The following is a 22,608-nucleotide window of genomic DNA, read 5'->3' on the forward strand; positions in this document are numbered from 1 at the left end:
GAGACAAGCCACCGGGGCTACTCCTGGTCTTTATTGAAAGGGTTGCAAAAGTAAATGGATGATTAAAGGGTCTTGCCGTGTGCTCAAGGTGTCTCATCGACGGGTGTGAATAGGAGCTTCATGTCGAGTGTCAGATCTGCAATTCCGTAGTTATCGTTCACAACGGTGATGCTCCCGATATCTAGTCCTTTTGAAACCGAATCCGAGGCAACATGAGCTCTGATCTGCTTCAACATATTGAAGACTTGCTGGCAGCGAGCATCAGGTCGGAACGCCCAGTCTTCGCGTCGAGAGCTCCGGAGGAAAAGCGTAGCGAGGAAATAGAAATGGATAGCGTCTCTGCAGAAGCCCACCCGCCGCTGACGCTGGCGGTACTGAATCTGCACATCGGCATCCCATTGTCTCTTCCATAACTCGAGAGCGGCCATCGTCAAGCGAAGCGTTTGGTGGGTATGTGAATAGCGGGAGTTAATGGAATCCGTTGGAGTTGCACGTCCGCTTGTCGGGTTGCTAATCGATCCATCCGTAGATGTCCACTCCGTTTGGGACTGAGGTGTACTAGTTCCACTGGAGAAGCCACTATGACCGGAATGACCGCAAATACCAAGGATTTGCCGCTGTATCCTGAAAATCTGGACGTGGATGGCGTGTATGAGGATGAACTTTGAGAACATATTCGTTGCTCGCTCGGGGAACTCTCCGCCTTGGTGGAGATATTGAAGGGCTTCTGACATGCCCAGCTGCTTCGCGCGGAGGCTGCCAGTAAAGTTCTTGCCTTGCGCTGCTTCTCCTCGAAGACCCAATGCACAAGCACAATCTTCCTCGTTCAAGGCTTCCCAGGCTGCATCGTCCGCCGGTAGTGGAAGTTTGATGTCGTAGACGTCGAGTTGCGGCTCCACATTGAAGAATATAGCGACAGAAGCATCTATCAAAAAGATGAGATACATGACTCTGGCTCGCTTTTCCTGCTCGACCCAGGAAGTCCAAGTCCATGTGTTGACTTCGTTACCATCAACGGGTCCAGGCTGATGAAGTGCGCTGAAGCTCGGATGCCCATTCGGCAGAGGACGAAGCATACCAAGATGGCGGGTGACACGTGCGAGCACCCAAGACTCCTCCAGGGCTCGTCGCCGCTGCTTCTGACTCCCGTGCCAGACGAACAAAGAATGAAGGTGTATCAAGGCCTGAGTCTCTTCAATTTCAGTAGACGAGCGTGCGTTTGAGTCGACGACCCCATGGGGAATTTGACTGGCAAGTTTATAGACCCCAGATGACCTGAATACGGCAGCCCTTACGATCTCCATCAACCAGCGAACCTTCTTGACGCCTAATCTCTCGGAATACACGGCCCCAATACAGATCATAGTGAGAACCAGCCCATCATACGCGTTGGTGGGATTAAATGACGCCAGGTGAATCATTGGCCAGTGGCTGTGGTAGTTCTTATACTGCTCCAGAAAGTGCTTGACGTTCTCCGGGCTCAACACCGCCTGTAGTGTTTCATAACCGTGTGTTGCATTCGATCCCGAGGTCGACATGGACGGATCCGGGTAGCAGAAATGTACCAATGCGCTCGCCTTGTTCCGCAAAGGATCAGACGAGCCGAGAACCCAGGTATCGAGGAGGGAAGTGGTGCCAGAAAACCCGGGATCTTGGGAGTATAGCCTACTGAACATGCTCCCATGGGAAGGTTCATCTGAGGTCTAGAAATTATTGACAGTCAGAACGCCTGCCGATTTGCCGGGGTGTGGGCCACTCGCCATACTCGTCATGAGGAAGTTGTCTTGTGGGTCCCCGTTGAACGAGCTGCCCCACCGCATAGAGCTGTCTTGTGCGTTGGTCAGGCCATCAACATTGGGTAGCGTGGGGCGTCCATAAGTTGCTGAGCCGGTATCCTCAGATTTGACGGGCATATTGTTCTGGGCCATCTCGGGAGGCCCCATGGTATTGTCGTAGCTATAATGGTTTGCACCATTTGGGACAGCCGCAGACGTCTGGTTCTGCTGCGTGCCATACGAGCTAAGATCATGGGATAGACTGTTCGGCAGGCCATTTGGGCCGCGGAAATCGTTGAAATTGACACGATTGCTTCCAAGTTCAAGCGCAGACATGCTCCTTCGGTTCTCCTCGACTCCACTGCCAGGACGGATGAGGCTGTTGGATCGCGAGGTTCGCGCGGATAACGACTGGGGAGCATTCATAGATGGGAGCCCATCGCCGTATGCATCGGTTTGCATGGGGGGCATCCCGCCAAGGGTGGTGTTACCATAAGCAGCATCGGAATAAGACATGGATGTGCCGATATGGTGGAGATACGAGTTGGCCTCTGCACCGCTTGGCGGGCGGTTCTTCTGTAGATGAGACTGAGCATTCTGAAGATGACTTGCCCCAGTGGGGTTTCCACGTCGTATTGAGCACTTTTGAAAATGGCGCTTGAGGATGTCGCTGCGCGAAAACGTATCTTTGCACAGATGACATTGATAGGGCCGCTCGCCGGTGTCTACGGCATGTTAGCGAATGCTTATGATGATGGTATATAACTACTTACGCCGGAGAAGATGACGCTTCAGATGCTTCAGATGCAGGTATGTCTTGTTGCAGTGCGGGCACTCGTACTTGCCCTCCGCGTTCTTGTTGGGGTTGGTGATTGCCTTACCCACTGCCGGCGAAGGTCGCCCGGGATGCGTGGGGAGCACACCGCGGCGGCCTTGCTGGCCCACGACATGCACCGGCTCTGGCTCTTGGTTCGACAGGACCGGCGGATGAGGATAGAGCTGCGAGTGGGGTGTCAGGCCTAGCCCCCCGGCGCGCACATCCTGTAGTCCAGTTGACAGCGGCGCGGGCGCTATGTGGTGTTGGTTGGAGTGCGCCGGCGCAGTTGGAAGCAGGGGAGGTTGAGAGTAGGACGAGGTGAGTGAGAGGTATGACGGGGAGGGCTGGATTGGCCGGAGCGGCGGATGCTGTGGAGCGATAGGCGGGATGGTGGTGCTGGTGCTTGACGCGGAAGTTGCAGGCGTGTGAGGCGTGATAGGCGTCTGCGGGTTGCTATTGTGGCCGTACAACGAGGAGAACTGGGTGCCGCTCTGTTGGAGGGGTGGCAGCGTAGGCAGCTGGTGCTGCGCACCGCCGTAGGGCTGCTGGGCTAGCGGCTGATACTGGCCTCCTGTAGGCGTGGGCAGTCCATTTTGGCGGTAGCGGTCGTCCATGATATGTGGTTGATATCACGAAAGGAAAAGAGCAAGGCGCAACCAATAGGTGGGACTAGTGATGAAATCATCCGACGACGTAGAGCGCTCGAGTGGTGTGTGGAACAGGCGGCAGCCAGGTCGAGTCGGGCTGCACAAGTGCGGTCGAGCTGGGGAACGATGGACCACGAGGAAGCGCTGCGGAGCCGGGTGGGTCTGAGGTGGGATGGCCGTGATACGCGATGAACGGTGTGAGAGCTGTCTCCTCGCGTCGACTTGCCTTGTCTTGTCGCGGCTGTCAAGCGTGCGGGCTGAGAAATAGAGCCAGGCGGGCAGCCTAGACGTGCTGGTAATGACAGGTGCGATGTGCGATGAGGAATAGTTGGCGGTGCTATTGATGAAGTTTGTCTGGCGCCGGCAAATTCACGCGGAGACAAGGGCAGTCTGCAGATCGCAGGGCCCACCGCTTCAGCCTCAGCCGAAAAACCAAGTGGAGCGTAGCTAGGAGCACGAGGCAGCCAGGTACAGACCCACGAACACCAGTGGGCGGCGCAGCTGACTGGCGATGGAGGTGGAGGGGAAGTGTGGTGGTACTTTTGGGGAGGACGAATCGACGAAAAATTCAGACGGCGGCTTGGGACTGCGCGCCTCCGATGCCCGCTACTCGTTACGGCTTGCTGGCCGCGCTGCTGTCAACGCACGCCGGTGCTGGCCGGACAGGTGTAGTGTGTAAAGCAGCGGTGGCCTGAGGAGGGCTTGGGCGAAGGCAGCTGGGAGACAAGAGACAGGGCGGGAGGCAGTAGTGGCGGGGACGCTGGTGGTTTACAAACCGATGCAGACGCGGCAAGCTCGCGTCCAGGGTTGTGCGAAACGGCGTCAGCAGAGGTCGATGTGCGAGGGCGCCAGTTGTTACAAAACTGTTGGGTTGCAGGACGAGAGAAATGCACGGCGAGCTTGGACGGCGGGAGCCGCACGTGACGCCGCCGAGTCGAAGGCTTTTCACTCGCTTTATGACTAGGCATGCCGTTCCTGCGTCCAATTGCTCCTCGCTCCGGGCCATATGCGCCGTCATAAGCAGCGCTGGTTTTTTATGCTTCGCCAATGACGACAGCGCGGTCGTGGCAGCACTGGGCGCAGCCCAATCGCCGGTGAAGCCGGGCCTCTCTGTTCGCAGGCGCGCGCGGCGGCCTCCAAGCTTGCTAGAGCGGCGCTCCCAACCATGGAAGCTCCTGAGGGCGACTCTGCCGCTGTCGCGCGCTCAATTGAGAGCTGTCTTCGCGGTGGTGTTTCATTCACGCCACGGCGATTCAGGCCGCATTATCGATAACGCTCCCTCTCGTGAGGGTTACGCGGCGCCCGTCAAGCCCAAATTGCGCCCACACAGCCATTTCCGCGCCCAGGCCCGCGCCCCGATTCATCGTTCCCGCCGCCCTCGCCCTCCTGTTATCGCTGCGCGCCGTCCAGGGCCGGGTCGGATAAGAGCAGCCTGCCACTGAGAAGGTCTTCCGAGCACGCTGCCGAGAGACGCCGGGCAGTGCGCGGCCAAGGGCCAAACCACAGATGAAAAGCGGCTGTGGCGTGCAGGGGTCTTATTCCCGACCCTGAAACAAGAAGAGCACCGGCGCGTCCAAACAGCCTCACTCTGCCTCGAAGGAGCCCTCAGATGGCCGGCGACGTGGGAGTGTGTCTAACGTCCATGCATCGTGCCAGCCCGCCGGCGGTGTGCTGTGTGCGCTGTTCGCGGCCAACCTGGCCCGCCTGCCCGCCGCCGTAGCAGGCGTCGAAGCAATAGCGGATGACGCACGCCCGGAAGCTGCTGCAGTGGCGGCCAGGGGCCCGGTCGCCGATTGCAACGGCGGCGCCCACCAGCACTCCGGCTCATACACTGCTCTCGGGTAAGCCTGCCTCGAACGGGAGCCTTGAAACGCTGCTTCGAGAAAGCTGCATGGAAGCTCGACCGCGCCGTTAAATCGAAACCAAGGGCGCTGCAAAGAGGCAGTCCCCGGTTGCGCTGTAGCGCGACGATGAAGGCTTTTCAAGTCCACGCGTTGTTGAGAGTGAGTCTTGTCCACCGCCGTCAGCTTACGTAGGTGCAGCGGCCGATGGCGGGCTGACGGAGGTCCCCAATGCGGCATTCCGAGCCCATCCCCATTACAAAATGTGACACATCCGAATATTGCGACGGTGGCGCCCACGAATCAACTCGCGCATCTGCGGCCATGCGAACTGGTGCTCGGCCGGCTTCACAGTAGCATTCCATCCCAGCGTCACATTATTGACGGAATCACAAGATGCCACACGAAGGGTTCCAGCGGAAGGCGTGCCAAACTGAGCCGGAAAACACCACGCCAAGCATCGTATCTTCCAATACGACGGCGTAACGGAGACCCGCGCTAGCATGGTATCGATCTCCCTCAACATGCTGCAGAATTCTCTGCTTCAGGAAAATGCATCCGATCGAGTGCCATCGTTCAACAGACCTGGAAACATCTCACATGCAACGAGGGGAAAATTTCTTGCGACGAACGCGGTCTCCCGGTCCATATTAGCAATCCATGACTGTACCCTGAAAAACTTGGTCCAAGGCATCAGCGCAGCGGAAACTTGCACCATCTCTTCGCTGCCAGCCAACAGTCTCTGGAAGCTACCAGGCGTCGTGGCATGCATGCGGTCGAAACCAGGAAGGGGATGCCTTAGTACGCGGGCATAACTTCCATGCAGGACGCGGTGCCCTCTTCTCTCCTAGCGCATTCGCGACGTACCGAGGCGTTATTCGAATGCAAAAACGATGAGCACAATCATCGAGACGTTGAATTATTTGCTGTGCATGATGGGACTACTCAGGTACAGAAACTCCGTCGCTCGAAGTCCGATTAAGCTCAGGTCCCACTTCGGCTTTTGATGGGGCTCCTTCCCACCCTCTTGCCCACCGCAGTTCCAGACACGGGAAGAACGGCAAGTGCGGCGAGATGTCTTGCAGAAACGGCGTGCTGTTTCCCAAAATCGCGCTGCCTTGGCTGGGCATCACTCACCGGAAGCAGATTCGAGCCTGAACATGCTCTCGCGCTGTTGGCGGTGCAGTAGGTAGTGCGCCACATCAGGCATACTTGCGCATGTTATGGAGCCCTGATGCACCTAGCTGGCCGATTCTACTCGGTCCGAGATGCGCGCGGCCTCAGTTGGGTATACGCTGTCAATAGCCTCATTCCTTTGAGGAGTACCTAGACTACACCCCCAAAATAGTCGTGGTCCAGAATACCAGGCAAGCATTCTAATCTACCTCTGTAACACAGAGGCGCAGTGTTGTCTAACTCCTCGAAAGGAACATCCTTCCACAACCAACCTAACATACGAGGGAGAACCCATCAGCAAATCCACTCTGATCGCCCAGCTCTACGCCTCATATCCTTGTTTTCCTCTCGCGCAAGCCTACCTTACGCAACTTGTAACACGCTAGAATCGCCTATGTCCCTGAACTCTTATAAGGCGTCCGGACAAATGGCTCATGGTGCCAAGCGACATCGTGCTCACGCCTAAACGGCCGTGGCTTGAGGAACATCTCGCCCCAGCGTAGCAGGTATAGCAGCCCGGATCCTCTTTTAACAGATGAACTTCAACAACCCTGGTGCCGAAGGGGCAGGCCGAGAGAGCCACAGAAGCTTCTGTCCCGGTCGACATGTTCCAAGGAATCACGGGCTCTGCTCACGAGTCTATCGAGAACTGGTCTGACTGTGTTGGCGAGAAGGTCTAGGGCGAGTACTTATCACGGAGGGCTAAGATTATGTGCATTCATGCGAAGGCGCATATGATTAGGAGCAAGGTGGACTGTTCGAATTTCAGAGAGAGTGTAAGACCAGTGGAGAGAACACGTGAACACCCGGGTCTCACTTCATTAACTCGTACAGTACTTCTTTTTCCCGCTATACACACAACTGCTTTCGTTTTCAAGCTTACGGCTTCTGAGTGGAAGTGTGAGTGCCGCGTTCAAAGTATGACCATTGGCCTTCGGGAGCCTGCTCTTCCAGTGGTTCCCAGCTGGAGGTACTGTTAGCATTTCGCGCAACAAGATATTGCTTGCCACTTTAGACTTACACCTTTGCCTCTATCATGTGGTCCACAAGCTGGTGCTCGCCTTCGGCAACCTGAACGACCTCCTCAATCAGACCACCACCGATCCTGCTTTCGAGCTCGGCTATCCTGATCTTGTTGTGAGCAAACGCCATTGCAGCAGAGGGACATACATACGCCTCAGCTGTGTATTGCGGCTCCGGCTCAAGGTTGACCTTCGTGAACGTCCTCTCCGGCTTGTAGTTCTTGTCGCCCTTCATCTTCTGAATATGCGGTCTCCGCTGCGCCGCGGAGCGAATGCCCTCTGGGAAATTCCCCATGATCTCTCCATCCCACTCAGCATCCTTCAGCCTCGTATCAATATCCTGGTCTTTGGGCGCTATGATGTTGGTCCCGCCAGACGTCTGCACGAACTGGAATGCCTCCGGATCCTCAGAGATTTGCATTTGGATCCTCTCCTGCCACTCGTCCCACCCAGCCGGCGTCGCCTCCTCGATAATCTTCAGTCGGTGCCTTGTGAGAGCTTCCGTTGACTGGCGGTACACGGACGATTCGGGGATCTGCTTGAGCTTGTCGAGGGTCGCATTGTAGTGGTAGAGCAGCGTAGATCGCGGCGACGGGTGGGTAACGAGGCCTGTGAGGCCGGTCGGCGCGCCGGCCTCGAGGAATTTGCCAGAGCGGACGCTGGCAAGAAGGCGTGCAGCTGCCCTCATGGTTATTGCGCTGGTTTGGGGCCGGGCTGAGGTGCAATGGATGGGCGAAGGTGGGTGACGCCGTCAAGTGAGGTTGCGGCTGCGACTGCCAAGCCGGGGCCAGATCCCTGTCGCCATTCAGGGCTCAACCACTCCTTTGACTTTCTATGCTCGCGCATCAGCAGCAGCCACCAACCCTCAGACGAGTGCCGACACCCGCCAGGGACACTTTGTATTCCCCGGAAGACGCTCAGTCCCTCCGTTCTTTTACCCGCTGGCCTCGCTATCCATATAACCTGCGTGACAGGAGGACCGCTGCCTCGACCGGCAGACGACCACAAGCGCCGCCGCGATGCGCTCTATATTCTACTCCCTTCTGTCGCTGGCGACGGTCGCGACTACACTGGCAGCCGATGCGCCTGAACCGAAGCCGAGCGATAAAGCAACAGACGACTGGGATGAGAGGCCACCGGATACCATATTCAATGGCCAGACGGTGCCCCCGATGAAAGAGCTGGGCACAGATCTAGAGCAAGAGATCAGCCATGGAAATTGGTAGGATACCGTAATGGATATGCCCCCGTGCATCTGCTAATCTATGCGCTAGGCTGGTTGAATTCTATTCACCATCGTGCCCGCACTGCATGCACTTCAAGCCAACGTGGCAGACATTATACGAGTTCTACTACACCTCGAAACCGATTACTACGAGCCAAGATAGCGACGACTCCTCGGACGGGTTAAATTCATTCACGCGATGGTACGATTTCAAGTTTGCGAAGGTGGACTGCCTAGCATTCAGGGACGCTTGTGCGGAACATGAGGTTAACAACTACCCTTCGATAATACAATTTCAAGATGGAAAGGAGATCTCGCGGAAGAAAGGCGCACAGGACATGCAGGCGCTGAGTCAGTGGGTTGAGGAGATATTGGAGCCCATCCGTCCCGGCTCGCGTGTCCCCGGCGGGCCGAAGCTGCCCAAAGTTGGAGCGCATTCTGTTGAAACTGGGCCGGAAACAGAGGGCGAAGCGAAAGAAAAGGAAGCAGCTAAGGAAGAGGTAGCACAATCTTCGTCGGTCAAGGTTGAACCCGCCAAGGTCGCGAAGCCCACACCTGCGAAACCCATATCCACCGCGAATCCGTCTGGGATCTCCGAACCGCTTACCGTAGAGAAGTTCCAGAAGCTGGTCACCAACACTCTGGACCCATGGTTTATCAAGTTCTATGCTCCGTGGTGCCATCACTGCCAGGCCATGGGACCGAACTGGGCGTCGATGGCTCGCGAAATGAAGGGGAAGCTGAACGTCGGAGAGGTGAACTGCGACGCAGAGAAGAGGCTATGCAAGGACGCACACGTCAAGGGCTACCCCACTCTCCTCTTTTTCCGCGGCGGTGAGCGCATCGAGTACAATGGAATGCGCGGGCTGGGCGATTTCATCGACTATGCTAATAAGGCTGTCGCCGTTGGATCCGGAGTTCCTGACGTGAATCTGGAAGAGTTCAAAAAGATGGAGGAGACGGAAGAGGTCATCTTCGTGTACTTCTACGACCATGCGACCACCTCTGAAGATTTTCAGGCCCTGGAACGACTCACTCTCAGCTTGGTCGGTCACGCTAGGCTGGTCAAATCGAACGATCCCGAGATGTTCAAGCGCTTCAAAATCTCTACCTGGCCCCGCTTGATGGTTTCCAGAGACGGTAAACCCTCTTATTATGGACCTATCGCGCCCAAGGATATGCGCGATTCCAGGAAAATACTCACCTGGATGAAGTCCGTCTGGCTCCCTATCGTTCCGGAACTGAAATCTGACAATGCGCGCGAAATCATGGACGGCAAGCTTGTTGTGCTTGGTATCTTGAGCAGGGAACGCTCAGACGAGTTCATCATTGCGAAGCGCGAAATAAAGAACGCTGCTTTGGAGTGGATCGATAGGGAAGAGCACATGTTCCAGCTCGAGCGCCAGGAGCTGCGCGATGCGAAGCAACTTCGCATCGAAGAAGCGGAAGATAAGAACGATCAGCGTGCTCTCCGCGCCGCGAAGGGCATCCGCATCAACATGGACGAGATCGAGCGCAAGCAGGTCGGCTTCGCGTGGGTCGACGGCGTCTTCTGGGAGCGGTGGATCAGGACTACGTTTGGTATCGACGTGAAGAACGGTGAGAGAGTTGTTATAAACGATGAAGACGTAAGTCTCCCAACCTAAAGCTTCAACACAACGAGTGTGCATGCTAACAAGCAATCGCAGAACCACCGCTATTGGGACGTCACCGTAACCGGCGAACCCATCCGCGCCTCCCGCTTCTCTATCCTAGAAACCCTCTCCAGGGTCACCAAGAACCCGCCGCAGCTCGTGCCCAAATCCACAACTAGCACTTTCACCGGCTTCTTCCTCTCGATTCGCAAGTTCTGCAGCAGCCACCCATGGCTGTCTCTTGGCGTGGCTATCGGCTTCGTTCTAGCTGCGTCAATGTTTGGCAGATCGAGGATGAGGAGAAGAGCGTTTGGAAACACGGGTGCATATTTCCAATTAGACGGGAAGGAGGGGATCTTAGGTGGGAACGGAATGGGGAAGAACGACTAGAGGGAGTGACGATGTACGAGGTGAGGGATCGCTTAAGGGCTGCTTGTATGATACCGACTTTGGCTTTGATTTGGCATTCACTGGGTTGGCGCGGCGTCACAGGTGAACAAGCATGATGCAGCGGTTTCTGATTCGTTCGTACTGATATGAAATCGTTTGAACTATTGAACTACCGACCTGCATACGTATACATACTGCTATGTGAAAAGGGGGGGTATAATGAGAAAGGGAGATCCATCAGGAAGGAAACTCCCACTTCCGCACTGCTTGCGGTATGCGAGCTCACAAGAGCTGGAGCTACGACGAGGTACTGTATGACTCACTCTCTCCTCTTCTTAAGCCTTAAACATTTGGCCCACATCTCCACTGTCTTTCCACCATCATTCTTTTAACTCTTCCGCACGGGAAAGGGACGGCAACGATATGGAATGACAAAGCCACGTCCAACTGGATGGATTGAGGAGAGTATTGGGGGATCTCGGGAGCGGGAGAAGGCCGGCTTCTCCTGCTTCTACCGGGGGAGCAATGGTAGCTTCGTTTGGTTGTTTGTTTGGTTGTTTGTTTGATTGTTTGTTTGCTTGTTCGTAAGGTGCGATGAGATAGATGACCGGCATCATCGGTTTCGTTGTGAAAGGAATACTCGCTGCGTCGAAGACGTACTGGACGTAAATCGTAACTACAGTTCATCGACATTAGCACTCTTTCTCCCTAACCTAACACTTGACATCTTCGAAGGGAATGGACGTCCACTTACAATATCGACAAGAACAGACCTAATCCCCTTAACACCACAAATACCATCCACCTCTTTACCATTAGTGACCAGTAAGAAGTTCAGTCTTGACATCAACCACACCAACATGCCACTCTTCTCCATTCACTCACTCCTCCCACTCAACACCCCCCTCCTCTCTCGAATCCATCTCCTTCACCCCCGTGAAATACTCGCCAAACTCCTCCGGCCTGCTATTCTGCTCCTCGACCCAGCGGTTCACGACCTAAAGAAGAATTACTATCTGTACTTACTAGAGGAAGTGTATGTGTGTATATACACGGTTCTATTAGTAAAGCTAAAAGTGTACTTACATCCTTGACCGCCGCCTCGAGCTGGCGCCCGTGTTTCCAGCACAGCGCGCCGCCGACGCTGGCGGGTGTGCTGTGGCCGGCCATGTTGTTGCAGCCCACGGCGGTGCAGCGTTGACGCATAGTGTGAGATTGGACTGGACTTGACGAGGCACTGGACGTGATGTGGACTACTGCAGACGCATCGAACGCAAGGCGAGTGGTGAGGCTATCGAGGGGGCTTGCTTGCTTGGGTGCGCTGGTCACGTGGAGGGATTGTATGTGTAGGGGTGCCCACTATGGGGCGAGCGTAAAGTGTAAGGCTTAGTGGTTTGCTTTCGCGTTCAGTATGTATTGCTTGTAGGGTAGATATCGAGATGAGGGAAAGAACGGTTCAGCGGGGAGCTGACATCCAGTCGGGAGAAGGGGTTGATATGGCATATATAGCAAGAGAGGGTAGTGTCGGCATTGCATTTGTCCTTATCGAATGATGATGTGAGTCCGAACAGACGTTTCGTATACGCAGCACACGCCGCTGCGCTCCACACACGCAACCAACACGCACAGCCTCCACACGCTATCCCGACATATCGCCCATTACTCAAATGGGCGTGGTGCATAGAAAGTGTTGGAAGAAGAAAGCAAGCGTGATTCGGTAGGCGAGAGCATAGCCCAGTCAAGAGCGATCTCGATATCTCGTAAACAGGGTGTTCCGACCCCGGCCGCGGAGTGTCATTCGATAGTTTGGTTTGAGGAGTTGAGGGGTCCGGGGGCCAGACGTGTGGTAAAGAAAGCTCTCAGCTCGTATGATCATGCAACACAACCAACGTCATAAGCTCGTAGTCACCCCATCCAGTTAGGCCTTTCTCCGCTTGCTCCGCAGCTTGCATGCGCGACATGTCCTGTTGTTCCGGCCCGTTATCGCGTCACGTCTTGAGTACCTACATGCGTGCCTGTATCGTATCGTGTTGTTTGACATGGTGTAGCGCCTCGAGCGGTTGATGTCGGCTCGTCACGCCACGCAACCCCGCCCATTCCCCCGATACAGTATACAGCTCATCAGTAGCCAAATTCCCAGATGTCCTTTTTCCAGCCCTCGGTCAGCCGTTTATCCGCTCCGTATTTTTCCTGCCACTGGGTGAAGCCGCCGGTTAGGACGACGACCTTCTGGCCCTTCTCGTCCTTCTTGGCATCCTCATCTGCTTCCTTCTCATTGTCTTCGCCCTCCTTTACCTCACCTTTGCCCTCCGTCTTGGACTGCGGATCCAGCCTCCGCTTCTCGCGTAGATATCGCAGCGCGGCGCTTGGCCCTCGCTGCTGAGATAGCGCACAGTGGAAGACCACGACTTCCTTGTCCTTGAGCGTGCGCACGAGTTCAGGAGTTTTGTAGTCGAGCTCTGAGCTCGGGACCCAAGTGCTACCCTTAATGTGTCCACCAATGTGGTCAGAATCGCGTACGTCGATGACGGCAATGTGGTCTGGTAATTGGGGTGCGGCATCGGAGCCGAGCATGTGCGAGGAGAGCTCTTCGCGCGTTATCCAGGCGAGATCTGAGAGTGATATGTCGGACATCGTGATGTCGGTGACGCGCGTGGGGTAGTAGGGCTTTTGGGTTGCTTGGTAGGAGTAGAGGCGGAAGGCGTCCATGCGACGGTGGTGATAGCTGGAATTTATCCTAGATTTTGGCTTTGCTGTTCGACTGGAGATAGTGGAAGGGCGTGGGAGGCGTTTGAGCATATGCTCGGTGGTTTAGCTTGTTGAGGCGACAGAGGGTGCTGGAAAATGCCTGGTGGGGGTGTTTACGGTTCGGTGGGGAAGGAGCGGTGAATTTGACAAGGATAGCGCGATGGCACGTGGGTGCCCCTCTTTACTCGGTTAGGAAATTACTATGCTGCTAGATCTCCCATGTGGAGTGGGACAGTAAGAAGAGGAGTGATCTAATGTGATGGAAGATCCTACGCCATCTGCATTCATTGAGGCAATAGTCCTGCTCCTGGGCATGAGTGCACACACAATGCCAATACCACACCCAAGCTAGATGACCCATCAACACCTGTGGATATACGAAGAAGTGTAGTGCAATGCCTTCATCATACTATTTTATATCCAAAAGCCCGCACTCGCCACCCGACCACCATTCAACCATACCCCCTTTAGCAAGCACTCTCCTTCGCCTCCGAATGCAGTTCCTTATAATTCTTATGCTCATGCTCCATAATCGCCTTGACCTTCTCTGCGCTCGCACTCGTAGTATCAAACCGATACCCTAGCCACTCTTTCGCCAGCCGTCTCGCAAGCTCCAGCCCAATGACCCTCTCCCCCATACACAGCACCTGCGCATCATTGCTCATAATCGCCCTCTCCACGCTGAAACTATCATGCGCCGTCACAGCCCGTATCCCGGGAACCTTGTTTGCGGATATCGCAACGCCCATGCCCGTACCGCAGATAAGCAGTGCGCGGTCGCATTTGCCCTCTGTGACGAGTTTCGCTGCGTCGACGGCGATGTGCGGGTATGCGGTTTTATCGTGGGTTTCGGGGACGCCGACGTCGCTTACGAATTCCACTCTCGGGTCTGCCTCCAAGTCCTTCATGATAGCTTTCTTGTAAGACACGCCAGCGTCGTCGCAGCCGATGGCGATGCGGAAGGGCTTTCTTGTCGAACCGTTGGCCGCCATCTTATGAAGATGTGGGAGTCGGGAGTGGTAGCGATGGAGGGGCTATAGATCGCTCGTATCGTAACTATCCTCGATCTTCTTTCTCCCTTTCTTATGAACCTTCACAGTCCTGCTTCCCGAACTTGTTTCCTGCTCGGACTTATTGATATCGTATGTCAATTCTCCCTCTGCACTATGGACTTTTTTGCCAGTTCCCTCGATGACTCCCTCAACCGTACGATTAACCGCCTCTTCGAAAGGTTTCGTTACGAAGGACAAGTTCGTGTTCCCGTGCGTTGGACCGCTGGATTCCAGGACTTTGACTTTATCCGTCCCTTCTTTGTTGTGGTCTTCGACTCGCTGGTAGATATGGTCGGCGTTGGAGTCGAGATTGAGCGAGAAGAGGGCGCGTTTGGGCGGTGCCATTGTAGAGAGTGAAGGTAAGGAGAGTTATATTGATGATGTCAAATGAGATGGCGGGGTCGGCGCCGACGCCGGCACTTGTCTGGATGGAGTGACCGGAGATACCTTTTTAGGTATTCCGGCATGGTGAATGTGGGGTCCCCGCATTGAAATGTATCACGTGGACGAACATTGGACCTCGAGGCGAGACTGGTTAGGTAGGCGTCGTGTCGAGGTCCCTGGATGGAAGCTCTTGTGAAGCATATCTAGGAGCGTGTCAGTAGCACAAGGCATAGAAGAGTCTTCCAATTCTCGTTGCTTTTTTGAGCCTCTGCGAAGATGTCGCGCGGACGTCGTGGTGTAATTAGTCGACTAGGGGACATCAACAGAGACATGGAAATGTAGGGTGAGTGTAATGCAGAGTAACTGTACTTAGCGACTGTACTTTTGCTTGCATCTGACAAACCAGACGGATTAGAGACAAATCGATTCCACATAGAATCTGGTATCCGGAGAACCTTTCATCCCTTGCCAGAACCACTTTGAACGCCTTGCCACGCTTAGCGCTCCAGCCGAGATGCGCATGACGTATAAACAACTACACAGTAGCCGTGCAGAAATCATCACTACTGAAGAAACTCATGCTGGGCCGGTGTGAAAAAGCCCGGAATGAAAAGCGTCTGCGCCTTCGCCGTTGATACCGAAGAAATGGAACCTTAAAACTGTTGTTAGCTTTTCTTCTGGAGAATCCCGCAGGAACGTACCAGTCTTCCACATTTAGTGTCGTGGGCACGATAGGATTATGCCGACCATTACTGCTGTTACTCCAAGCATCATCCGTCGCCGCATTCTGCTGGTTGTGCGCCATCATGTCCATGTGCTGTGTCCATGCTTGCGGGTTGTTCTGGTCGAAACCACCCATCGGCATCTGCTGCTGTGGGACTGCCTGGGCACCCATATCCGTGTGTGCTGGGTGCATCGCCATTGACTGTGGTCGGGAGAGCGCAGGGTCAACGAGGGTATGGTGCTGCACCGGCGATATCTGCGGTATACTGAGATGCGATTCAGCAGGAAATAACTGGTCCGGTTGGAAGTTCTGCCACAGCTCCTGCGAGATATTGGGCGAATTACGTGTGACCAGGAAGAGCTCGGGAGGCGTGCCTGGATAGGAGTATGATGGGTTGAACGGAGTGGTCGGACGTGTACCAGAGCGCGACGGCCCCATGAAAGCATCGTTGTTCTGTCGCGTCATCTGAGGCGAGCCATGCGTCATTTGCGGCATTGGCTGCTGTTGCTGCTGAGGCAGCTCTCTGGAAGGCGTCACCGCTGGCGTCTGTGGTCGCGACCGTTCGTACGAGACCTGAGGAGCCGGTGGACCGTTGACGTTCGGGAAACCTAAGTCCATGTCATCAAACTTCCGTTTCGGCGCGTCCTGGGGAGGTTTCGGCGGTGGTTGTGGTTGAGCCGGTGCAGAAGGCTTGTTCTTCTGATGACGTTTCCCGGCGGCTTTCTGGAGGCGTTCTTCAAGATGCTTGTTTCCGAGGATGGATTCAAACAAGGTGTGAACCATCTTCGCTACCAACCAGACTTTAGAAACTTCTTTGAGTGCGTCCATGCATATTTGCAATCGTTGTTCTGTTGCCACCACGATTGACTTGTTTGATGACCGCATCTGGTAGACGTGCATGATGAGCGCTGAGAACAAGCTGTACACGATGAATGCAGGCGTGTATCGTAGTTCACCGTGTGCTCGGAGGTTCTCAATTATGGACGTAATCATCGCAGCTGCCTGGTACGCGATCGTCCGCGAAGGATAGGCATGCTCCTCGAAGCCGTTCGTAGCGTTCGCCTTAGGCGAGCCAGCGGGTGGCATATGTGCGCGGTGCAGTAAGCAAAGCGTCGTGCTGTAAACTATCAGTCTTTGTGTTCTGGCTTCATGGGTTTCAAACCTACTAGTAATTCGAATGCAAGAGCGCCGCCCAGAAGTGATGGCGAGATTTATCCCACTGGACGTCCGGTGGACAGTTCTGCAACCAGTCCGCGAGCGCCATGTCGCTGTGGGTGAGGTCGATAGCATTCGTCCGCCTATACTTCGAAGCTACAGAATATTGCTGCGACAGCACTAGGCCCATGATCTCGCATAGTTTGACGTAATTGATGAAGAAATGGACATGGACAGACTCAGGCGGGTACTCCGCTTGCCGGTCTAGTTCGTCCTCGATGAAGTCGTCTTCCTGGATCATTTCGACGTCGGAATCTTCGGGGTTGATAGCAACGGGCCTACCGAGAGCAACAGCCACTGATCGGTCTCGTGAAAATAGGGTCCACCATATTCGCTTCCATAGGCGCTTGTCGGATCTGCTGAGCTGCGAGCCCTCCACGCTGGTCTGCATTAGCGCATGTGTCTGTGAATGTATGCATGAGAGCTTGCCTTCGATGCATGCCTGAGCCTTGAGCTACGACAATGCCGACTCTTGTCCAATAGAACACGTTCTTGGTCACATCTGTAGCGCATGGTTAGAAGTCGTCGCTTGCAGAATTAACGGCTGAAATTACCCTCAGGCCCTTCCCAGTACCAGCCCATCAGGATGACGGACTGAACGATGGTCACTCGATCATCCTCGTAGTTCGCATCGTACAAGGCCTTTGCGCGCTTGTAGAAGGTCATGGCTGCAGGGGTAGTAGATCCGCTGGAGTCCATTAATTGCGGATTTGTGCAGACCCTTGATCCAGCCAATAGCACAGCCTGTAGCAGGAGCAAAGAAGGAGGATTCTTTGGGTCGCGGTACTGGCGCATGAATCGGCTCTTGTTGATCACGGGCACCACAGGCGCTACCCACCTGAAGTAGGCCTCTACCAGTTCGTCACATAGTGCTCGCGGAGGGAGGAGGAATGCGCCGCGCTGGTGCAAGATCTCGATCTCCATGTTGTCCAGCTCGTTGACGCGGGCTTTGGCGCCCCGCACGTTCTCGGGCAGGGGGTAGTGCACTGTGTCGGTCGTGCCGTAGCGGTCGTGAACCAGCAGGGAGAGGTTGGAAGACTCGCCGAGGTATGCGACGCGGCCGGCTTCCTTGATCGGGGCTCTCGCGAACTTGGGCTTCATGAACTGCACATAGGTCCCATTGTGGGTGGCTTGCTGGGCTGCATAGGCGCTCGAGACGGTCGTAGAGGGCGTGCCGTCCGGCGAGTTGTATACGGTGGTCTTGTCTCGCGGTGGCTCGCCGGCCGTGGTGCTGCTGGGGGCCGGCGAGCGGTCGTCATTGTCGCCTCGTTCGCTGCTTTCTCGTATCAGCTCCACCCGCTATGCCCCAGGTTGACTATAGAAAGAGGGGCCGCACCTCTCTGACTCCCTTCCCTTTCCTGACTGCGTCTTCTTGCGCTTGGGGGCGGGGATGCGGCACTCGATGGAGAAGGCAGTGCAATTGGTGCAGGGCACACCGAGGCTCGCGGCATCGCATCGCACCTAGGCTGTTGTTACGCGGCGTCCGTTTGAAGGAGTGGTTTGCGCGTCGATTACTCACTTTGCGGGCATGGCAAGCTGCGAGAGGCGGTGGTTAGCATTCGTCGTGCGATCAACCTCGGTGCCGAGGCATTCGTTTGGATAAGTGCAATCGATATAAGACCACAACACGTCCCACCCACGGTGGAGTCGCGCGCGAGATAAGGAAGCACTCACTTTCGCACGCTCTGCTTGCGCGCTGGCGTCTGAAGGACGGATGGCCGGGCGTCTGCGAGGCCGAGGCAGGAGTGCTGCGCGGTGTAAGCCTAGTCCAGTGTGCAATGGCTGCGTGCGGATTGGCAGGCGGGGAACGTACGGCACGGGGCCATTGCTGGGCTGCGCTGCCAGCGGCGGCGGTTGCGGCGGCGGCGCGGAGGTCGCCATGAAGCTGTGCTCGCTGGACATGCTGGCGGCGACCGTCTGGAGGGCTCGTCGAGGGTTGGGTCGCGGTCGGTTTGTATGCACGCGGGCAGCGGTCACGGTGGTCTGCGGGAGGCTGCGCCGAGGCCGAGCGACTAGCGGCTGGCCACCCCCGGGATGGGGTGCGATGGAGATCGATTCAAAGCGGCGTGAGCGGCAACCTGTGAAGCCCTAACTCTTCTCTTTTCTTTGTGCGCGCGCCGGCGCCGTGCTGTTCACTTGGACGCTGGCGCATTCCAGAGGCATTTTTCTTGGTCGCGCTTCTTCCTGCCTTTGTTGAAAGCGAGCCATGACCTGCCCATCACATCCGCCCTGCCAGCGTTTGGCCTACCCAGTACCCAGGAGTACTTCCTCTTCAAAACACATCACGTCTCCCCTCAAACGTCCCGCCTCCTATTGGTGGATCGATGCGGTTTGTGGTTTCATCTGCTTCGCACATCACACACATCATGCATTGTGGATTCCGATCTTCTAACTTTAGATTAACACGCCGATAGGCCTTACGCCTATTTCTCCGTTGTTTACCCCTTCGTCGCATGCCAGGAGCGCTAATGTAAGCTGGCGCACATATTGCCGACCAATTCATATATTGTCCTGCGCGAAACAGTTTACTCTATCAACTTCATCACAGGGTTAAACCAAATCCACCCGTCGCTAGATCTTGAATACGCAGCTAGGACGGTAGAAAGTTCAGGCCGTCCGATCTAGCTTCCGTAAACAATGGCACAGCTAAGCAGCGGCTGCTGGAATTTATACAAGCTAACATTCAGGCATGTATTGCTTCCTGTCCTCCTATCTATGCAGCTCCCCAACGCCGAAATGACCGCCCCAACCACAACCAGCCGGAAAGCTCACGAAGATGCCGCCGTCTCTCGTCGATGCCTGAAAGCTTCCAGCTTAATCCACTTGTTGTCAGGCGTAATGTACTTGAGAGTCACATCTCCCGCCTGCTCCTTGACGATCTCCTCTTCTGAAGCAAACAGATATTCTTGGTGCTCAATCGGATCAAGCACAACGGCCTCCGGGTTCTGGACTTCCATCTCGAAGATTTGCTTGATCCACTTCTCTTCGCGTCCTGTCCGCCTCATGATGCCGAACTCAAAGTGCCCAACTTTCCTTACTATCCGCGTGGCATCCAAGCCCGCCTCCTCTTTCAGCTCTCGGACGGCGGCATGCAAGATAGACTCATCGGGCTCGTCGACCTTTCCTCCAGGAATCTCCTGCCCGCAGGTCAATACTCGCTTGGGCCTCACGGAGACTTGGTCACTCTACCCATAAGAGAGGGAAGGCTTTCTCGGTAGCCGCGCGCTGGACAAGGAGAAGCTTCCCCTCCTTGTTGAAGACTGCGATTCCCGTAGACATGACATGGTACTGGGGATTTCGTCTGAGGTACTCTTTCTCTGTGACTAGATACTCTTGGAGCGAAGGGTGGTACTCGAAAGGAAGAGCCGGATCTTGATCTGATGTATTGTTCGCGGTGGAATCGGCCATTCTGATAAAAGCGAGATCGAGTGAGCGACGATAAGTGGTACCCCAAATGCCTAAGTAGGGGGTAGCCCAATGGTCGTTGCCTTGTATAAGCCACACTCGCGTGCCAGCCCTGGTTATTCAATTGACGCCAAGGAACGCCTCCTTCGCCACACGTGTTCAGCTTGACCGGTAGGCAGGTTTGTTGTTGCAATATGACCTGCTATGAGACGGCCTGAGATATTCTGAGGGGCATGGCTAAGTGGACACTGACAGTGCGCATCACGTGCTCATGGGTGAAAACAAGCTTTGGCTATGCCTTCTGCAGCTAGTCCGATCCACACAGCGCGTCCAGCCCATGTTTTGGATTCACCACTCCACCTAAATAGCCCTCTACGACCATATTCGAAACGGCTCCCTATCACGCTCATTCAGTCGCACACGATACGCATTCATATTCTAACCTTCGCCGCTCGAATCCGACCATGCCGCGCCCCAAGAGGGCAAAAGTCGCGTTGACGACCACACGCGTCGCGACAACGTCAAGCGCCACAGATCCCGCTCCCCGCCGGCGCATAGTCACCAAAGCGCGAAGAGACGACGCCCCCAAACCTTTGGAGAGCTTCAGCGATGACAGCGATGGGCTGGTGGTCAAGTCAACGCGCCCACAGAGGAGGATGCCATGGCAGCCAGCGCGGCAGGAGGACGTCGACCTGACAATGACTGGCGCGCTTCCGCCAGACAACGAGGAGGATGCACCAGTAAAATCGATTAAGAATCTCACGCCACCGTCGAAGAGTACAAGACAGACACGCGCATCCAAGGGCAGCACAAGAGGTTCTTCAGTGAGGAAATTGTCAGCAGCATCTTCCAGAGTCAAGTCGCGCTCTGCGCAGAAGAGGGCGCATGACGCGCCTGCACATGAGGAAGACAGCAGTGGCTTTGGCGATAACCTGTTGACCTTCACATCTCTCGATTCGGAGTCCCCAGCCCATGGAACACGCCCGCCATCCGCAATCAAAGTCGGCGCAACGCCGGCGCACGAGACATCTATCCTTGCGTTGACGAATTTCAAGCGGAGGGCTAGACAACCCAGCCTCCTGCGCATGGTGCATCAGACCACCGATGTTGAAGACAATGACCTAGACGACCTGGGCGACTTGGATGATTTCCACCCAGATGCTGAGTCTACGCCGCTCCGTGTACAGAAGAGCGCGCCTGGAGAGGAGGCGGGCAACAAAAGCGGACTCAGTCTTTCCAGCTCAAGTTCCCGGGGAACGAAGCGGAAGCTATCGTCTCCCGTAGTGCAAGTCCCACGTTCTTCTCCACCGTATGATCCCCCATCTGGTCCTGACGTAGACTCGCGGTCACCATCTCCAAGTTTGCCGGAAGTAGTACAAAGTACCGAAGAGGCACAGGAAAACGTGGACCGAGCCCAGCCAGACATCCTCAGCGAGACGATGGCACCGCCTATGTCCAGCAGTGATTATCCGGTGGACGAGATTGAGGACCCTCCGGAGTCTGCCGTCAGGCCGCGACAGAGCAGAAGACGAGGAACAGCGAAGAACGCAGGGAAGGACGTCGAATCAGGTTGTGAAGAGACGGATGGCCCGAAGAAAGCGAAAGGGAGACAGAAAGCACGAAGGAATCACGGCATATCCACGGCGAAGCTGCAAGCACTCCTTCCGCGACGGCGAACCCGAATGCCGCAAGAGGACGAATATGATTTGCAATCTTCAGATGATGGGTTCCCGGCTGACTCGGATCAAGATGAGCTGCAATTGCCACCGCGTCGCCTGGCGCCCACAGCTCGGAAATCAGCAGCTCCCAAATCGACCAGAAAAGTATCACGCGCGAAGAAAAGTACTACGGCAACCAAACCTGCTCAAGAGAACACAAGGACATACAGCCGTCGGACTTCTTCTGACAAGGAGAACGGAGCTGCTGTTGAGCTTGAAGAAGATAGCGACGAGATTGAGGAGACGACAGAGCCTTCCATTACCAGACCTTCGGCCACTCTTGAAGCGATCGCTAAGAAGTTCGAGGAGGTCGATGCATTTGAGATGGAATTCGAAAGCGTCAGCTACGTCGAGCAGAGCTCTAGTCCTTGGCGATGAGGCCGATTCATTCCTGGGTTGCTTTTCGCCGCGGCGCTCAATGGGTATTCTGGATGTGGATGGAATGACTACCTGCTGGGTTCGATGAATGAATGATGATATACCTAGGGTACTCGGCTAGTTTGCTCTGTGTTCCCTTTCCGGGTTGTTAGCGAACGACACGTGGCTGCGTCCGTGGAAGGACAGTCACACTTCCGCTCAATTTGCGCATAAATGAATTGGTTTCTTGACCGTGAAATGTAGCATCGTGACTTTTCTGCTCAATCAAGACCGGCGCAGGCCGAGCGCCAGATCGGGTTAGAGCAAGCAAATGAGACTATGTGGCCTCTGACGCCTAATGTGGTCCGAGCTATGGAAAGGGTCCCGTCAGGCATGTTTGCAATAAGTGAGATCTGGCTGGCACTTGTATGTGGTAGGGGAGCTGTTCAAGTCTATGTCGGATTGCTCGGTCTTGGGA

At 55.4% G+C, this 22,608-nt stretch overlaps 11 protein-coding genes across 11 annotated transcripts; 3 read left to right on the top strand and 8 right to left on the bottom strand.

Moving 5' to 3' along the window:
- Positions 1-83: 83 nt before the first annotated feature.
- Positions 84-3,206, bottom strand: BU26DRAFT_437665 (uncharacterized protein; the record flags this gene model as incomplete). Its single annotated transcript, XM_033824252.1, has 3 exons — positions 84-1,696; positions 1,757-2,500; positions 2,549-3,206. The coding sequence occupies 3 exons, from the start codon at positions 3,204-3,206 to the stop codon at positions 84-86; spliced, it is 3,015 nt and encodes a 1,004-aa protein (XP_033677963.1).
- Positions 3,207-4,022: 816 nt separating this feature from the next.
- On the top strand, positions 4,023-4,752 carry BU26DRAFT_122481 (uncharacterized protein). Its single transcript, XM_033819542.1, has one exon. It carries the CDS (start codon positions 4,127-4,129, stop codon positions 4,679-4,681), a length of 555 nt encoding a protein of 184 aa, XP_033677964.1. The 5' UTR covers positions 4,023-4,126; the 3' UTR covers positions 4,682-4,752.
- Positions 4,753-4,822: 70 nt separating this feature from the next.
- Positions 4,823-5,445, bottom strand: BU26DRAFT_510174 (uncharacterized protein; the record flags this gene model as incomplete). Its single annotated transcript, XM_033827207.1, has 2 exons — positions 4,823-5,170; positions 5,272-5,445. The coding sequence occupies 2 exons, from the start codon at positions 5,443-5,445 to the stop codon at positions 4,823-4,825; spliced, it is 522 nt and encodes a 173-aa protein (XP_033677965.1).
- A 1,483-nt stretch (positions 5,446-6,928) lies between these two features.
- Positions 6,929-7,966, bottom strand: BU26DRAFT_609677 (uncharacterized protein; the record flags this gene model as incomplete). Its single annotated transcript, XM_033835939.1, has 3 exons — positions 6,929-7,220; positions 7,278-7,382; positions 7,431-7,966. 3 exons carry the CDS (start codon positions 7,964-7,966, stop codon positions 7,136-7,138), a joined length of 726 nt encoding a protein of 241 aa, XP_033677966.1. The 3' UTR covers positions 6,929-7,135.
- A 47-nt stretch (positions 7,967-8,013) lies between these two features.
- Positions 8,014-10,698, top strand: BU26DRAFT_123067 (thioredoxin-like protein). The gene is made up of 3 exons (XM_033819545.1): positions 8,014-8,500; positions 8,553-10,131; positions 10,192-10,698. Exons 1-3 carry the CDS (start codon positions 8,298-8,300, stop codon positions 10,525-10,527), a joined length of 2,118 nt encoding a protein of 705 aa, XP_033677967.1. The 5' UTR covers positions 8,014-8,297; the 3' UTR covers positions 10,528-10,698.
- Positions 10,699-12,648: 1,950 nt separating this feature from the next.
- Positions 12,649-13,161, bottom strand: BU26DRAFT_437737 (Rhodanese-like protein; the record flags this gene model as incomplete). The annotated part of the gene is made up of 2 exons (XM_033824256.1): positions 12,649-12,783; positions 12,823-13,161. 2 exons carry the CDS (start codon positions 13,159-13,161, stop codon positions 12,649-12,651), a joined length of 474 nt encoding a protein of 157 aa, XP_033677968.1.
- Positions 13,162-13,457: 296 nt separating this feature from the next.
- On the bottom strand, positions 13,458-14,577 carry BU26DRAFT_523945 (ribose 5-phosphate isomerase). The gene has a single exon (XM_033830171.1). It carries the CDS (start codon positions 14,265-14,267, stop codon positions 13,743-13,745), a length of 525 nt encoding a protein of 174 aa, XP_033677969.1. The 5' UTR covers positions 14,268-14,577; the 3' UTR covers positions 13,458-13,742.
- BU26DRAFT_570380 (uncharacterized protein) lies at positions 14,310-14,672 on the bottom strand (the record flags this gene model as incomplete). Its single annotated transcript, XM_033834003.1, has 1 exon — positions 14,310-14,672. The coding sequence occupies one exon, from the start codon at positions 14,670-14,672 to the stop codon at positions 14,310-14,312; it is 363 nt and encodes a 120-aa protein (XP_033677970.1).
- A 395-nt stretch (positions 14,673-15,067) lies between these two features.
- Positions 15,068-18,658, bottom strand: BU26DRAFT_555110 (uncharacterized protein). Its single transcript, XM_033832306.1, has 9 exons — positions 18,464-18,658; positions 18,325-18,398; positions 18,170-18,186; positions 17,987-18,111; positions 17,205-17,923; positions 17,080-17,152; positions 16,602-17,030; positions 15,413-16,552; positions 15,068-15,363 (listed from the first exon to the last, which is right to left on the bottom strand). Exons 1-9 carry the CDS (start codon positions 18,550-18,552, stop codon positions 15,288-15,290), a joined length of 2,742 nt encoding a protein of 913 aa, XP_033677971.1. The 5' UTR covers positions 18,553-18,658; the 3' UTR covers positions 15,068-15,287.
- A 760-nt stretch (positions 18,659-19,418) lies between these two features.
- On the bottom strand, positions 19,419-20,058 carry BU26DRAFT_437505 (uncharacterized protein; the record flags this gene model as incomplete). The annotated part of the gene is made up of 2 exons (XM_033824238.1): positions 19,419-19,787; positions 19,840-20,058. The coding sequence occupies 2 exons, from the start codon at positions 20,056-20,058 to the stop codon at positions 19,419-19,421; spliced, it is 588 nt and encodes a 195-aa protein (XP_033677972.1).
- A 124-nt stretch (positions 20,059-20,182) lies between these two features.
- On the top strand, positions 20,183-22,281 carry BU26DRAFT_123167 (uncharacterized protein). Its single transcript, XM_033819546.1, has one exon. It carries the CDS (start codon positions 20,520-20,522, stop codon positions 22,149-22,151), a length of 1,632 nt encoding a protein of 543 aa, XP_033677973.1. The 5' UTR covers positions 20,183-20,519; the 3' UTR covers positions 22,152-22,281.
- Positions 22,282-22,608: the final 327 nt, after the last annotated feature.

Source organism: Trematosphaeria pertusa, assembly GCF_010094035.1.
Source record: "Trematosphaeria pertusa strain CBS 122368 unplaced genomic scaffold BU26scaffold_18, whole genome shotgun sequence".
Taxonomy (NCBI): domain Eukaryota; kingdom Fungi; phylum Ascomycota; class Dothideomycetes; order Pleosporales; family Trematosphaeriaceae; genus Trematosphaeria; species Trematosphaeria pertusa.

Bases quoted from the DNA above. Each gene is read 5' to 3' on its own strand.
- BU26DRAFT_122481 (XM_033819542.1), top strand. From the start codon at position 4,127: ATGCACGGCGAGCTTGGACGGCGGGAGCCGCACGTGACGCCGCCGAGT.
- BU26DRAFT_123067 (XM_033819545.1), top strand. From the start codon at position 8,298: ATGCGCTCTATATTCTACTCCCTTCTGTCGCTGGCGACGGTCGCGACT. The intron at 8,501-8,552 runs GTAGGATACCGT...TCTATGCGCTAG, and splicing joins GAGATCAGCCATGGAAATTG to GCTGGTTGAATTCTATTCAC. The intron at 10,132-10,191 runs GTAAGTCTCCCA...AAGCAATCGCAG, and splicing joins TTGTTATAAACGATGAAGAC to AACCACCGCTATTGGGACGT.
- BU26DRAFT_523945 (XM_033830171.1), bottom strand. From the start codon at position 14,267: ATGGCGGCCAACGGTTCGACAAGAAAGCCCTTCCGCATCGCCATCGGC.
- BU26DRAFT_555110 (XM_033832306.1), bottom strand. From the start codon at position 18,552: ATGTCCAGCGAGCACAGCTTCATGGCGACCTCCGCGCCGCCGCCGCAA. The intron at 18,399-18,463 runs GTACGTTCCCCG...TACACCGCGCAG, and splicing joins CCCAGCAATGGCCCCGTGCC to CACTCCTGCCTCGGCCTCGC. The intron at 16,553-16,601 runs GTAGGTTTGAAA...GATAGTTTACAG, and splicing joins CTCTTGCATTCGAATTACTA to CACGACGCTTTGCTTACTGC.
- BU26DRAFT_123167 (XM_033819546.1), top strand. From the start codon at position 20,520: ATGCCGCGCCCCAAGAGGGCAAAAGTCGCGTTGACGACCACACGCGTC.